The sequence below is a fragment of the Furipterus horrens genome, unplaced genomic scaffold (assembly GCF_987537825.1).
Source record: "Furipterus horrens unplaced genomic scaffold, mFurHor1.1.pri manual_scaffold_8, whole genome shotgun sequence".
Taxonomy (NCBI): domain Eukaryota; kingdom Metazoa; phylum Chordata; class Mammalia; order Chiroptera; family Furipteridae; genus Furipterus; species Furipterus horrens.
Window position 1 is genome coordinate 13,976,840 of NW_028327178.1, and position 15,010 is coordinate 13,991,849.

The window sequence follows — 15,010 nt, forward strand, 5'->3', positions numbered from 1 at the left end:
AAATTGGTGAAGTAGGAACCTCACATTTATTTTAGTATTTATATATATTTTAAGGCTTATAAACCCTTCCCACACACTTAAACCATTCCCAGTCCCTTAGTAACTTTTCCCACTCCCTTATTAACCTTTTCTACACTTTTATAAACACTACTTATGTTCTTAAACATATTCTACCCTCTTAAACCTACGTAACTTTAACAACATATGTATACAGTACTGCAGAATCCCACAATATAGCGAAAAATCCATGATACATAATTAAATGTAATATTTAAAAAATCCTGCAATACAGTGAGGCTACGATAAGTGAACCGCGATATAGACAGGGATGACTGTACTCCTTTCTGGGCCTCATACTTTTTAGAAATTGCATACTAAGTGGTTATTTTGCAACCTGTTGGCCAAGTTTGTACGCTTCTAAATCAAAGTTTCTTTTTTTAACCCATAAAGATAAGAAAGCTAAGTACCTGACAAATAATATTGTTAAGAGTTATTTAAGATGACTATATCTCTTAAAGGTAAGAACATACATACATAACAATGGGACAAAATTGAATGAGATAAAAGAATGACAAGCATGCCCAGTGCATACAGAGGACTATGTGTTTGGGGGTTGGGGGGAGGTAAGTGGAGACATTTAATAATAGTGGGTCCAAATAATACTGTAATAATGGTCAGATTAATTTATTGTGATGTTTTTGTTTTTAGACATTGCTAATATTCTTTAAGCAGAGGTCACAAACTCAATACCTACTACAGGGCTCAGACAGACAGCACAAATGTGAGTTGAGAAATTCTGCAAAAGGAGAACACTTGCTACCTCAAGTTGGCAGCCATCACTAGTTAATCATGGCCTGTTGTGGTTAAATCAGTTCCAGTATGTCTCGATCTTTTGAGTTTTTAAGAGAAGCTAGAATTCTGAGTTTTATGTGAAGTCTCCAGATTTGTAGTTGTTGGCTTAATTTATTAAAGACCCTCAAAACTGAGGAGAACTCATCTGTGGGTTAGGTTTGGTTCTCCTGCCCCTGATTTGCAATCTTGTAGAGTGTGGTTCCCGAAGCAGCAGCAGCACCTGAGACCTTAATAGAAATGCAGGTTCCCAGGTCCCCTCAGACTGCTGAATCTGAACCTCTGGGAGTGAGGCCCAGGGATCTGAGTTTTAACAAGCTCCCCGGGTGATTCTGATGAATGCTGAAGTTGAGAACCACTATTTTGGAGTCTGGAAGACGATATTACAATTTTTATCTGGAGATAATTATAAAGATAAAAGTTCACTATCAAGTATATTTCTATATCAAAATAACATGTGAATTGTTTTTAGAGACATGTAACCTTTTATATTTTGGTCATAATCACATTTTGTTCTTTCTCTTCACATCCCCTGTCCACCCCACCCTGCCACCCCTGTTGTTAAAGTATTGGAAATGAACTTAACAGCAGTTCTGTACTTCACTAGAACACATCTTACATTTTATTACTGGCTGATTAAAAGTAGTAAAGTATGTTGCTTGACTTTCTGAAGCTAAATTTTAAGTATCTTCTTTAAACATATAAATGTCATAAAATAAGTAATATTTTCTTTTATGACATTTAAAAAATCTAGTTATCTTTTTGTAAAAGGAGAAGGTTAATTTGTGTGGTTTTATGTAAGCCTGGCCTCCTAATAGTTGATCAGGCTGTTTGTATTTTAATGGCCAAAGTATGCCATTATTTTCCTTCATTCTCAGAATGTAGAACTGATCACTGTCCCGATTGTTGACCGGAAAGCTCTCCTTGCTTTTGTATAACCCAACTTTAAACATATTTGTTCATTTGAAAGCCCTTAGTATCTTGCTAATCAAGTTAATTATGAATTTTATATAGAGAATTTTCTTACATTTAAAAGTATATAAAAAACTTAATAAAAAACTTACCAAACAGGGCAGGGAGAAGTAGGTTTACAATTGTGAGTATGTGAAACACACAGTTTGTTCTTGTATCATTTAATTTTATTATTTTCCATACAAACAGTGTAAACTAGCTTTTCCCTGGCATTGTTTTACATAATACAGTACTTAAAATGTACTTTAGAGTATTTTAAATATTGAGATTGAGATGGTTAGAATCTGATTTAACGTAATGGATATTGGAATAATAAAAAATAATTCATCCAATTATATTTATGTATAACATTTATTAATGAAAACATGCTTGTATCCACAGGGTAAACCAGACTTAAATACAACGTTGCCAATTAGACAAACAGCATCAATTTTCAAACAACCAGTAACCAAAGTCACAAATCATCCTAATAATAAAGTGAAATCAGACCCACAACGAATGAATGAACAGCCACGTCAGGTAAGGATCGAATTGGTTCTCCAATCTCATTTGTCAAATAAACTCTGATTAAAATGGAATATATTTGGAAAGAAAATGGTTTTATGTCCTAGGCGATCACATGAATGCTGGAGAAGAACTAATAATTCAATATTTAGGTAAAATGTTTAAAGAAAAAAAATTAAGTTAATTAAAAATGAATCTAAATAGTATAGACTACATTTTTTTGCTTTTGTGTGATAATGTACGTCAGACATTATTTTTCTAGGGATAATATTTCCTAAGGGGATGAAGGATGCAGTTTGTATTGCTTAGTTTATAAGTATTTTCTTATTTGGAAACTACTTTTTGTTCTGATTTCTTATTACATGAAAGCTATCCCTCCCCTTTTGAAAAACAGAATTAAATAAACCTTGTAAATATGGTATATTGTCCTGTGACTTGTATAAATTGGTTATATTATTATCTTTCTTTATTGACTGAAGCCGTATTCGATCATAATCTTTTCTTGGGGAAGAAAAATAATCTTTTCTTGGAAAGGCCTCCCTGCTGCTTAATAATGCTGTATAGCCAGGGGAGGGAGACTTGACAGAATGCTTAAACTTTCCAAGTAATCTTGCTTATTCACTCCCTAAGTGTGGTCAGAAAGCGGTACCTTGTGAATTTTTAGTAGCAATTGGGGTGAGGGAGCGGAGGGAGAAACTTCTGTGCATTGTTTTCCTCTCCTTTCTCTGCCTCCTCCCACTTAGGGTGAGAAGCCCTGATTTACCTATGACGATCACCTTGTGCTCTCGTGGTCCCCTCTCAGATGTCTCACTCCACCTTTTTGTGTTCCACTAGTCCCTCCAGTGTCTCCTCTCCAGACTTGATAAAGGATTGGGCCAAAGCTTTCAGACAGTTGCTCTAGAAGAAACTACATAAAGAAATCCAGTTCCCACATCCTCTGTAGTGTTTTTTCCTCTTCAGGTGAGCCAGGAAAACAGAAGATATTTGGAGCCACATTGGATCAGCATCTTGCTATAGATGTCTCAAGATTTGAAGTTCTAAACTTGCTTTACTGTTGGTCCCCAAGAGATTCAACAGGGGCCATGTAAGTGTATCACATCCAATATAAAAGATGCGTACCTGCATGTGCCTTTAGGCTCTTATCACCACTTAGGTTTTCTTTGAGCCATTCAGCTTTTTGTACCAGGCTTTTCCCTTCTGTTTTACTGCTGTACCCAGAGGTGGTCACCAGCCTGTGACAGCAGGTTTAGAGTAGTCATTACGGCAGGGAGCGGATTTTGCCGTTCTGAACTTTGCCCACTTTGATAAAGCCACTTCCTGATTGTATTCTTTCTTATACACTCTCTAAAGTCTTGAACCTCTTGTCCTTTGGCTTTTGGAGATTTTGAAATCATTTTCTTGGTAAATATTTTTGTTGAAAAATCTGAATGTATGTAATTGGCTAAGACAGTTTGCTTCAAAAAGTCCCAAGGAAAGGAAAGTGGATTATCTAAAAACATTAGCTCCATGTTGGAAATCTGCATTGTCTTATTGAGGACAGGTTGTATTCAGGAGTTTTTATTCTCATCTTTTCTTTGCCAAATCATTCTCAATATAACCTGTAAACCCAAATATTTTGGTTAAAGACCAATTGAGTAGCAAATTTCAGTCATTTTAACAGTAATTTATTTGTTTTTGTACCTAAGTTCAGTCATGGATTTTACAAACTAGAGATTATATTTACTGAGTGTTCATCTGGCTGTAGAGATATTGTTAACCTAGATTTTTGAAGTTGAAATAACCAGATGGGTTGCTCCTTATTCTTTGGTATGTTGAGTATTTCCAGTTTTTTTCTTTTATTAAGGTTTATGAGATTATTCTCAAATGAAAACCTTGTACAAAGAAAAAGAAAAGCCAAATCTTACCTCCCAACCTACCTCACTACAAAAAAGCATGTCATTTTAACCCATATCTTTTGAGGGTTTTACCTATTTTGTAGCTTTCATAGACAGGAAGTGTTAAAATTATTTAGGAGGTTATTTTTTCAAGAGTTTGGACTATTTTTCACTTGATCCTCATGTCACCTGACACTTCTTGCTGCATGTTTTTGATTATACTAAGACATGAATTGTCTTTCCCTTTCTTTGTCTTCTGTGTAAGAATTAAGGTAATATTTGACTACTGTCTCTAATGAGATTTCAAAATAGAGGATTGTGCAGTGGGCAAACACAGAAAAATTGTAACGAGACAATTTTTGTATTAATGTTTTAAAAATTATGATCTGTCATTTTGACTATTGCAGTTTAGATTCGTTTTTTAGTAAAGGGAAGATGTTGATTTTAATTATGTGTTAACATAGATATACCAGATGACTGTTAATCAACCATTGTTGAGGAGATAGCAAAAAATACATAGGTAAAAATGATTCTTATAGTTTTTGCTACCTTTTGCATAGCTTCATTGAACTTGGTAATATAAATTGCCAGATATTCCATTTAGAGAACTTATTTTGATCATGGAGTAAATAATTAGACTGAGGTTTCTATTTTTGAGGTTTCCATAGATAATGTTTTTATTCTTTAACCGTATCATATTCTCTTAATAAGATATGCAAGCTAGTGGTATAATTCCTTTTAAAGTGCACACCCAGAACTAGGATTAGATTTTTGGATCCTTCAAGGTTTGAAGTGCTTAATTTATATGTGAAGAAATCATAGAAATTAATAATTATGGCTTATATAACAGACATCCTCTGCCTAGGTCATTATATGGCAGTCTAATTTGAATTCTGCAAAATAATGTAAATTATGAATTTCTAATGTATTGAATCTTTTAAAATGCCTTAGCTTTAAAAGTACAAATTAGGGTACATAAGCAAAGTGCATTAAACAAAATTCAGCAGTAACTTCTGCCTATAATTAAAAATATAAGGTAAAAATGGAATTTGTAGAACCTGGTTATGGTAGGGTAAGTAGCCAGACATTTTTATATATACTGTCATCATATTTAACGAGTCCTTGTCTTCTCCTTATTTTAAAAAGAAATCTGGAGTGGGGTGGAGGGAACTCTCTCAACTATAAGACTGTTATCTCAAACTGTAAGGTCACTGAGATGTTCTTAATTTGACCAGATATGTAAAATATATCAGATTCTTTCAAATCTAATTGAATTGTGATTTCATTGTTCAAGGTGTCTTTCCTAGGTTTCTTCTTCCACCTGAAGAACTCACACTTCTGTTTCTTCCTTATTTCTTGATGCTGTCATCTTTGTTGCTTTCTGGTCTCTTGCTGTTTTTCTCTTTTATCCTCAAATCAAAGACATTTCATCTTTGACCCATTACTTCTTTAATTATTAGGTTATAGGGTGCTGATAGGCTTTAGGTGTTTTTGATAGTCTGAATATTAATTACATTTCTTACAAAATATCCCCTTTTTTACAAAAAATTAAATATTTAAATCTGTGAAGTAGATTTAAATTTTCCATTTGATCCTAGTTTTTTTTCTTTTATTTTGTTTGCTAATTCTTCTTTTAAAGGTTATAAAACTTTCCTTTATGCCCTTCCAGAAGTCTGCCTTTTTTTAGAATGATTTTTTCCTAGTTTTATTGAGATATAATTGACATATAACATTGTATAAGTTTAAGGTGTATGATGTGATGATTTGATCCACGTGTACATGGCAGAGTGATCACCCCAATAGCATTAGTTAACACATTCATCACCTCACCTAATTACCATTTTTTTGTGGTGGTGATGGTGGTGGTGAGAACACTGAAGATCTCTTAACAACCTTCTAGTATACAAAACAGTATTGATCACTGTAGTCACCACGCTCTACGTTATGGACCCAGAGAGTGTTCATTTTATAATTGAGAGTTGGTACCCTTGACCAACCCCTCCTCACTTCCTCCACACCCTTGCCCCAGCAGCATGTGCTTTGTGTACTACTGTCCACCTTGCTGGCTAAGCCAGAAACCTGAGCATCACTCCTGACTCTTCCCGCCCTTTACCGCAAAGATCTAACCCGCCAACAAGTCCTATTGACTCTACTTCCTAACTATTCACTTACTCCATCTCTGTACCAAGTAACTGTCATTTCACTCATCTCTCCGCTTCTTGCCTTATTCTCTTCATTCTTCGTATTGCATCCAGAAGCTCCATCTGATATGAAGATCAAATGCTGTTATTAAAAACGTTTGACGCTTCCTGTTTTTAGGTCAAAAAACCAAATTACGACTTGTAAAGTCTAAACACCTAACATTACTTATAAAATCCTTTGTGATTTCCTTTCAACTTACGTGTCCAGCCTCACTTCCTTCTCTGGTTCTATACTTAAATCACACTTTTTGCAGATACATCTCCCTCCTGCACCCTGCCCTTGCATTTCCTGATCATATTTCATGTTATTTTCTTTCCCACCTATAATTAGCGCTTTTCTCCTCCTCCTTCTAAGTCTGATCTTAGATCTGTCACTTCATCTGTTCAAAAAACCTCTGATTCATGAAGTCTGGACTTAGTGTTTCTCCTTTCTCCTTTTCTGGCCATAACTATATTAGTTATTCATTACTCATCTGCAGTGTCTCTGTTACGTCAGTGCTTAATATGCATTTATTGAATCAATGAATTAATGTTCTTAAATTCAGAAATTGTTAGTTGAGTCCTCAATTTGTGCCAGGCACTTTTCTAAGTAGTGGGGATAGGCAGTGAACAAAACATAGTCCCTGCTCTTGTGGAACTGATCTCCTAGTGTGATAGGAGAGACCCAGACAAATCAATACAGAAGTATGGGGAGAAATTCTAGGCAGGGGTTTCAGTCCGGCTGTCCCATGTAATACGAGGACTGACTTAAGGCTGAGAGACCACTGCAAAAACTACAGGAAGTTCGGGCATAAATAAGATGTTTTTTCATCTTGGTTATAAAGCAATTGACAAAATTTATTGACTGATCAGCTGTGTCTGGGAGAAGAGTCTTAGAATGTAGGTAACTGGGAGAATGATGTCACTAACAGGAATATGAAATTTTGAGGGGTAGCTCAGTATATTTTTAAATAATAAAATATAAATATGAGTATTAGGAAGTTTATACTCTTAAAACAGTTGTGGGATATCCAGATAGTAAAAGATGAGGGATTGGCACCCTGGACAGAAAACCAGCTTGGAGACTTGTCAGTCATTAAGGAGTTAAGAGTTGCATCTGAAACATATGTGAATTAAAAAAAAATTATTCGTTCATGGTGACCTCTAATCATCATGTATTGTTCCAGTCCATTTAAAAATATTTAAATGATCATGTGGAGAGATGTGTGACATTTTTTGAAATTTAAAAATTGTCTAAATGACATAGGAATATAGGGAAAAAAAGACTAAAAAACTTATGTTTCAAAACAGTAGTTTCCTACTTTTATGTCTTCTAGTCTCATTTCCAGAAGCATTTATTCTTGATTTCAGTTACTCTCCTTTATAATTACCTCTATATTTCTTAATGTACTTATTATGCTCTTTCTTTAGTTGTTAAATTTAGACATTATTTCTTGACTTCCTACAATGGCAGATGAGTAAATAGTTCTCGCCCTCCCTTGCTCCTATGCTTTCAACATAGTTGTATTGTGATTTTAGTTCAATAGGTAAAATAGTCAAGGTTTATAGCATTATGACAAAATATTCGTGAAAAGAGCAATTAATGCCCTGTCATCATCACGAGAATTGCTTTCATAATTCTTTGTTGTTGTTCATCTTAAGACCTGTATGCTAGGCTTTGTGGATGGTTTTAGTAAATGTTTCTTAATGCTTAACATTTCTGCCCCATGTCCATCAGTAATATTTTCCTTCTGCTGAAATCCATGGGGTTCAGTCCTAGGATTTTCCTGGAGCCCTCTCTGCTGTCCTCCAGCCTGGGTCCGTCCTCTGGGCCTGCTGGGCAGCTGGAGCTCTGGGGGTCTCCTTTGCTGTGTTGCTGTGGGGGAACTTGTTTCCTGGATTTCTGTCTTCGTCTCTCTCAGCACATACCCTCAGTTTGTGACAAATCCTTCAGTTACTTTCTGATAAAATACAATGGGAGGTAAAGCTTCAGAAAACCTGCATATTAGTAATGACTTGATTCCACCGGGACCCAACCAAATTTGTCTGGGTATGAAATCCTAGACTGAAAACCCCTTGCCCTGGAGTTTTAAGGCATTGCTTCGTTGTTCTCTAGTGTCAGTGCTGCGGAAGAGAAGTCCAGGGTCCTGCTGAATCTCTTCCTCTTTTATGGTCGTTTTCTTTTCTTCCTCTTTGAAAGGGGTTAGTATTGTATCTTTGTGATTTTTAATAATTAAGTATGTCCCTTATAGGCCTTTTTTCATTCACTGGGTACTCATAGGTAATAGAGATGACTGCTATCCTTTGCATGATCAGTTTTCTTACGTAGTTTCTTTCCTCCTCCTTCTGAAAGCCCCAACGTTCTGTCCGCTCTCTGTGTAAGTTGGGTCTTCGCCATCTTAGAGTTTTCCTGTGACTGCTTCTGTGTAGTCCATCTGAGTATTGTTGCTGTTATTTTACTTTCTGGGACATTTTCTTGATTTTAACTTTTAGTTTGTTGAATTTTAGTGATCATATTATTTTTAATTTCCAGCACCTCGTTCTTGGCTTTTATATATAAAATTTTGTTCTTTTTAGTCTACAGATACAACCTCTACTCGACCTCTCAGAATATCTTCATTATAAGGACACTTTTTTGTTTTCTGTATGTAATACTTCAATACTTCAATTTACAAAAAGTAGAGAAACAGACTTCAATTTATCGATCTCCTCCTTTGTACTTCCGTGACATGTTTAAGGAAATTTTTCTGTCCATTTATGCCATGTGCACTTACTTCCTTTTGACCTCAGTGTAGGCACGTCTGGGCACTTTCCTGCCCAGATGAGGAAATGAATTCAAATGCAGCCACAATTCTTGAACAGCCATAGGAATGTAGGAGATATGTTTGTTTGTTTATTTTAATTACTAACTTTGTAACCTTTTATTTGTCTTTAGAACAGATCATGGCTGATTCATGTGACCAGTAGCTCAACACCCTCTTCCTTTTTATTCTATTATCTTAAAACATTAAGGATCTTTTTATACTGTTCTTCCTTGCTCCAGGGCTCTGTACAAATTAAACACTCCGTAAATAAAGTATAAACAGCAGATAGCTGTCATATGAGATCATAGTGTCTTTTGTTTTTGTTTGGAACTGTTGAGTTACTTTGTGCCAATAAACTCTAGTTTTAATCATCATAAAAAATTTTTTTGTTTGTTTACTTCAATTTTATCAATATATTCCCCTGTTTTCTAAAAGCCTTGTTTCACTTTTGCATTTTGCTCTACAATCCATCAGAAATTGACTTTGTGTATGATGTCAGGTGAATTTTTTTCCTCTATATGTTTGTCCAGTTGACCCAGCTCCATGAACTGCAAAGACCGTTTTTTCATTGCTCTACATTGTCGCCTCCGTCATATGTGAAAGGTCATATGAGAAATGTCAAATGCGAAAATGTGACAGTCCTGCGAAAGTCATTTTTTTGGACTCTTGTTCCATTCCTTTGGTCTGTTTGTACATGGGAATGTTTCTACACTGTTTCACTGGTCGGGTTGTCCTCTTTTCCCATACCACACTGTCTTAATCACTGTCCTTTTATAAAAGGTGTGAGTTTTCCAGTTTTGTTATTCTTTCTTCAAGATTATATTGAGGAAAGTCTTGGCTGTTTGCATTTCCATATAAATTTTAGACTCAGCTTGTCCAGTTTTCTCCAAAACCTGCTAGGGTTTATATCTATAGATCAGTTTGGAACAGAATTAATAATATTAAGTCTTAATTCATGAATCTTTTACATCTCTCCATTAATAGTTTATAGTTTTCAGTCTAGAGCTCTTAAACATCTTTAATTGATTTCTAGATATTTGATGTTTTTTGGTGCTACTCTGATTCCGTTAAACTTTTAAAAATTGTTGATAATATATACAAATAAATTGATTTTGTAGATTGTGTAATCAGTTATCTTCCTAAATTCACTGATTAAGTAATCATTGAGTCTCTTTGTCTTTATACATGAACAAACATGTCATCTTCAAATGAATTTATTTCTTCCTCGCTGATCCTCAAACCTTTTTTTTCCCCTTGGCTTATTTCACTGGTTAGGAGTTTACACATAATCTTGAATAGAAGTGAAACAGATGTCCTTACTTCAGTCGTGATGCCAGGCAACATTTTCAGTATTCCTTTATTAAATATGATAGGTGTTGCAGGTTTTTTAAAATAAATACCTTTTTTCTGATTGAAGAAATTCACTTCTATTCCTAGATTTTTACTGAGACTGTTTTTCATGAGTATTGAATTATATCAAAATTTTTTTCTCTACCTAGTTAAATGATAAAATGGTCTTTATTTTTTATTTCATTAATATAGTGAATTACAGTGATTGGTTTTTGTGGTGAATGGTACTGCTTAGTGTTTTTTGTTTGTTTGTTTGTTTGTTTGTTTTTGTTTAAATGTGAAACCTTGAATTCCTGGATTCAGCCCAATGTGGCCCTGATGTATTATCATTATCTCTGTATAGATTTGTGGTTATTTTGTTTTGAACTTTTTGCATTTATATTTATGAGAGAGATGGGCTTGCATTTTTCTTTTCTCATAATCATCTCAAGTTTTAGTATCAAGGTTTTGCTGGCCTTGTAAAATAAGCTGGGAGGTTATCCCTCTTTTAATAGTCTCTGGAGGAATTTGTGTCACAGTGGTACTTTTTTAAAAAAGCCTAAAAGAATTAATTACAAAGCCATCTTGGCCTAGGTTTTTTGTTTTTTGTTTTCCCAATAGGAAAGTTCATAGTTACAGATTCAGAGTAATATGTATGCTACATGGGTGAATATTAATATTTTCTATTTCTTCTTATACAAATTTTGAGGACATGTTTTTCTAGGAATATATGCATTTCATAATTTTCAAATTTAGTGATATGAGGTTCATAATATTTTCTCGCAGTATTTTTAATATTTGTATTATCTGTTGGGATATCCTGTTTTCTCAGATTTTGGTAGTATCTAGATGAAAGGTGAAATGAAGTATTGGAGAGAGCTTTTTTAACAAGCTTCGAACTCAGTCTGTGTGTTCACTTTGCCCCATGGCAGTCCCAACTACAATTTTATCATCAAACTTGTTAAGATAACATTTATTATATAGAAGTTAATTATAATGGGTTATGCTTTGTCTTATTTGACACCATCTTGAAATAATCTTTTAGTAATATTGGGACCTTTCTTAATATCTGTATTTGCTTGTTATTTCTTTGCTCTTTTTTATTTTTAGCTTTCTGAGTTCCTTTATTTTCAGATGTTTCTTGCATAAAACATATAGTTGCTTTTTCCCCCCATCTGATCTGACAGTCTTTTTTTATTTTATAAGTGAGTTTTATTATACTTATAGTACAGACATGTTTGGTCTTGATTCTATCATTGTGTTTATATACTGTTATTAATATTGTCATATTCTAGCATTTGTTTGTATTCTGTGGTATAGGTTTTCCATTTAAAGTCATACTTCTGATAATTTTGAGGATTTGTAACCCAATTTTAGTTTTTGTGGTTGCTTAATATCATATTTTAAATAGTAAATATATACCTCTATTGGTTTATCAGTATTGGAAAAGAAGTAGTATATATTGATGTCTCATGGTTAAAAAATGAGGGATTAACTTTTATTATTGAAATTAGTTTCAAGAAAGCCTTTCTGGGTGGGTTCTCCCCGGAGCCTTTCTCCCCTCTCAGGCGTGTGCATCTGCACTTTATCTCCCAAACTCTAAGGGCCCTGAGGGAGCAGTGGGCGGAGGCAGCTTGTCCTTGGCTGACCCCCTGAATCTCTCCCCAGGGCCCCCTTTTCTCTGACTCTCCAGTAAGCTGACAGCGGCCCAGCATGGCCCACTTCTTTCCCGTAACATTTCTGGAGGCCAAAGCAGCCCTGCCTAGGCTCTCCTGTTGCTGCTTCTACCCTAAGCCTTCTTTTGGTTCACTGTCCCTAGCTTTAATAAACGTGCTCTCAAGATAAAATAAATAAATAAGAAAGAAAGAAAGCTTTTCTGAAGGACATCTCTTCTAATAAACAATAATGATACTGAACGCTCTTCTTACAGATCAGAGTTCTTGCCGTGGAGTGGTTCTGAAATCATTATTTATTCAGCAGCATTTATTGCAAGTGCTGTGTAAACACGGACGTCAGACATGCACCCTCTCCTCATAAAACTTTCAGTATAATAAGAACAGAAAACATTGAATAAATAATTCCAAGTGTATGGAACTGTGACAGATAAGTGAAATGAAGGAGCCTCCCTAAGTCCCTATGTGAACTGATGATGTGTTGATAAGAAAATTACTATTACAGCTTTTCCTGTGGGAGTAGCACATGAGAAACTTACAGGCATCATGAATGAGTGCGCTATTTCCCGGTCATCTTAGGATAGTGGAACCTTTCGAGGCATTTGACAAGTCTTACAGGCCCATGCTGTGTGACTTAGATGCATCGTGACAAAATTTAGACAGGCAGCCATAGCAGATGGTGACCGCTCCCCCAGCCCCTCAGCTCTCTTTTGTCTTCTGCTTCTTTCTTCCATCCTCTTTAGCCCCATATGTTATCTTTGGCCTTAACGAGATCTTAACTGTAGTTTGCATGGCCACATGAATCAAGGTTTTTTTTTGTTTTGTTTTTTTAATTTACATGATAATTTTGTCATTGTCCAGCCCTTCCTTCCTGGGCCACTCTCCCAAAATAAGGGGGTAGCTCCTATTTGACTTTTGATGTTTGTAGGCCATGGTGTTTAATTTAAGTTGGTTTTTGCTGACCAAAATTAGACAACGCAAGTATCATATGTGGTTGATTTGAAGAAGAGCAGTTTACAAACTGGACAGCAAATTCCTTCTGGGCAGGAAACTTCATCCCCCTGTATAGCCCTAACCCAGTGTCGTGCATATTTAGCTTTTCATGAGTCAGTGAATATGCAGTGTACATTTTCTGGGTTTTGGTTTAATCTACAAATACATGATAAGATCCTTTGTTCTTTGATTAGATTTAGCAAAAACCTTAGAAAAGTGAATAAGATATTCATCGAATTTATGAAATCCTTAAATTGGAAAGCATCCTGAGCAATTCAGTAAAAAGTTGTATTTTCAAAGAATTTTCTCATTGTTTGTCACTGTTTTGTTAGCCTTCTGAGATAGATAAGGCGGTTACTAGTGTTTCTATGTTATTGGTAAAAATGCAAAGCAATCAAGTGACTTACCTAAGACGGCACATGTATTTAGTGACTGAATCGGGAATAAAGCTCCCCAACTAGTGTTCTTTCTCTCACCCTGCACTCCCTGTACTTAGCCACAAAGTCATCAGACAAACTTTTGAGTGCCAGCTGTGTATCTAGCATCATGCTCTAGGCAGAGATGAAGACTGTGCCGATTAAAATTCCTAAAATTGTGAGATTTAAAGGAAACTTTGGTTCTTTTTTACAAAGTATTAACACTTTTCGCCAGGAGCCTCGCCCTGACAGGGGTGTCAGGAAAACAGTGAGAGACGTCTGAACAAGAAGGGGCAGGGAGGGTGCTGCCATGGGACTCTGTAGGTCAGGAGCAGACCAAGGCCAGAGAGGACCTGTGTTTGGCAGGGAGGAGATTTTTAGGATTACCCAGATAGTGGTGGGGAGGTAGATCATGGCGTGGTAAGCTAACAAACTTTTCACGGTGTTGGTAAACTGGGGTTCTCATTCCTTTCATGTATGCGGGAGGGGGAGTAAGTGATCATTTACCAAATTGGAGAGGAAGTTGTTGACACTGGGCATATCTTAACGCAAGCCAATTTTTAGTTGATTTGGAACACTGGTACTTCCGAGTGTCCTGTGTCCTGGAAAGGGACCTAAGTTTGGGGACAGCCCCTGTCCTCCCAACTCTCGTGACATCTGTACCTTTGTTTTCACTGTTTGTAATGAACCAGGAATGGGATTGCTGGTGTATTGATAAATATCTATTTCATTTTTTGAGGAAGTGTCAAACTTTGTTCCAATGAGGACTTCCAGTTCTTCCATGTTTGGAACAGTCGGTGTTGGTCATCGTTTTGGTAGGAGCCATTCCAGTGCATGTGCAGTGATAACTATTGTGGTTTGACTTCATGTTTACCTAATTAATGTCCAATGATGTGAACATCCTTTCCTGTGCTATTTGCCTATCCAGTTATAGTTTCTGGTGAAGTGCTGTTCAAATTTTGTCCCCATTTCAGAAATTAGGTTGTTTCTCTTTATTGTTAAATTTTGAAAGTTCCTTATATACTCTGCATACAAGAACACTTTGCTAATATGTTAATCCAGCCTGTGACTTATGTTTTATGTTTTGTAATGATGACATTCTAGAGCAAATGATTTTACCTTTGATGAAGTACGATCGCCCATTTTTTCTTTACTAGTGTTTTTGCCTTTTTATGAGAGGAAACTGTGCTTACGTCGATATCACAGACATTATCCTAGTCAAGAAAAAAGACAATCTTCCAATAAGTCGGGAGAGAGGCACAAATAAATAAATAAATAAATAACTCATTAAGGGAGGTGCAAAAGGCTGATTTGTATAATGTTTCATAGGATGGGAAGAGCTACTAAATACACAATAATCAATACCATTGTCAAGGATCATGTACTGAGCACTTTATATTTGTTAATCCTGCTGCT

At 35.6% G+C, this 15,010-nt stretch overlaps 1 protein-coding gene across 1 annotated transcript in view; it reads left to right on the forward strand.

The window, feature by feature from the left end:
• MBD2 (methyl-CpG binding domain protein 2) overlaps positions 1-15,010 on the forward strand; it is a 61,129-nt gene that overhangs the window by 27,985 nt on the left and 18,134 nt on the right. Inside the window, exon 3 of the mRNA XM_090285486.1 lies at positions 2,203-2,340. Coding sequence (XP_090141612.1) covers positions 2,203-2,340 — 138 coding nt within the window. The remainder of the gene's footprint in view (positions 1-2,202; positions 2,341-15,010) is intronic.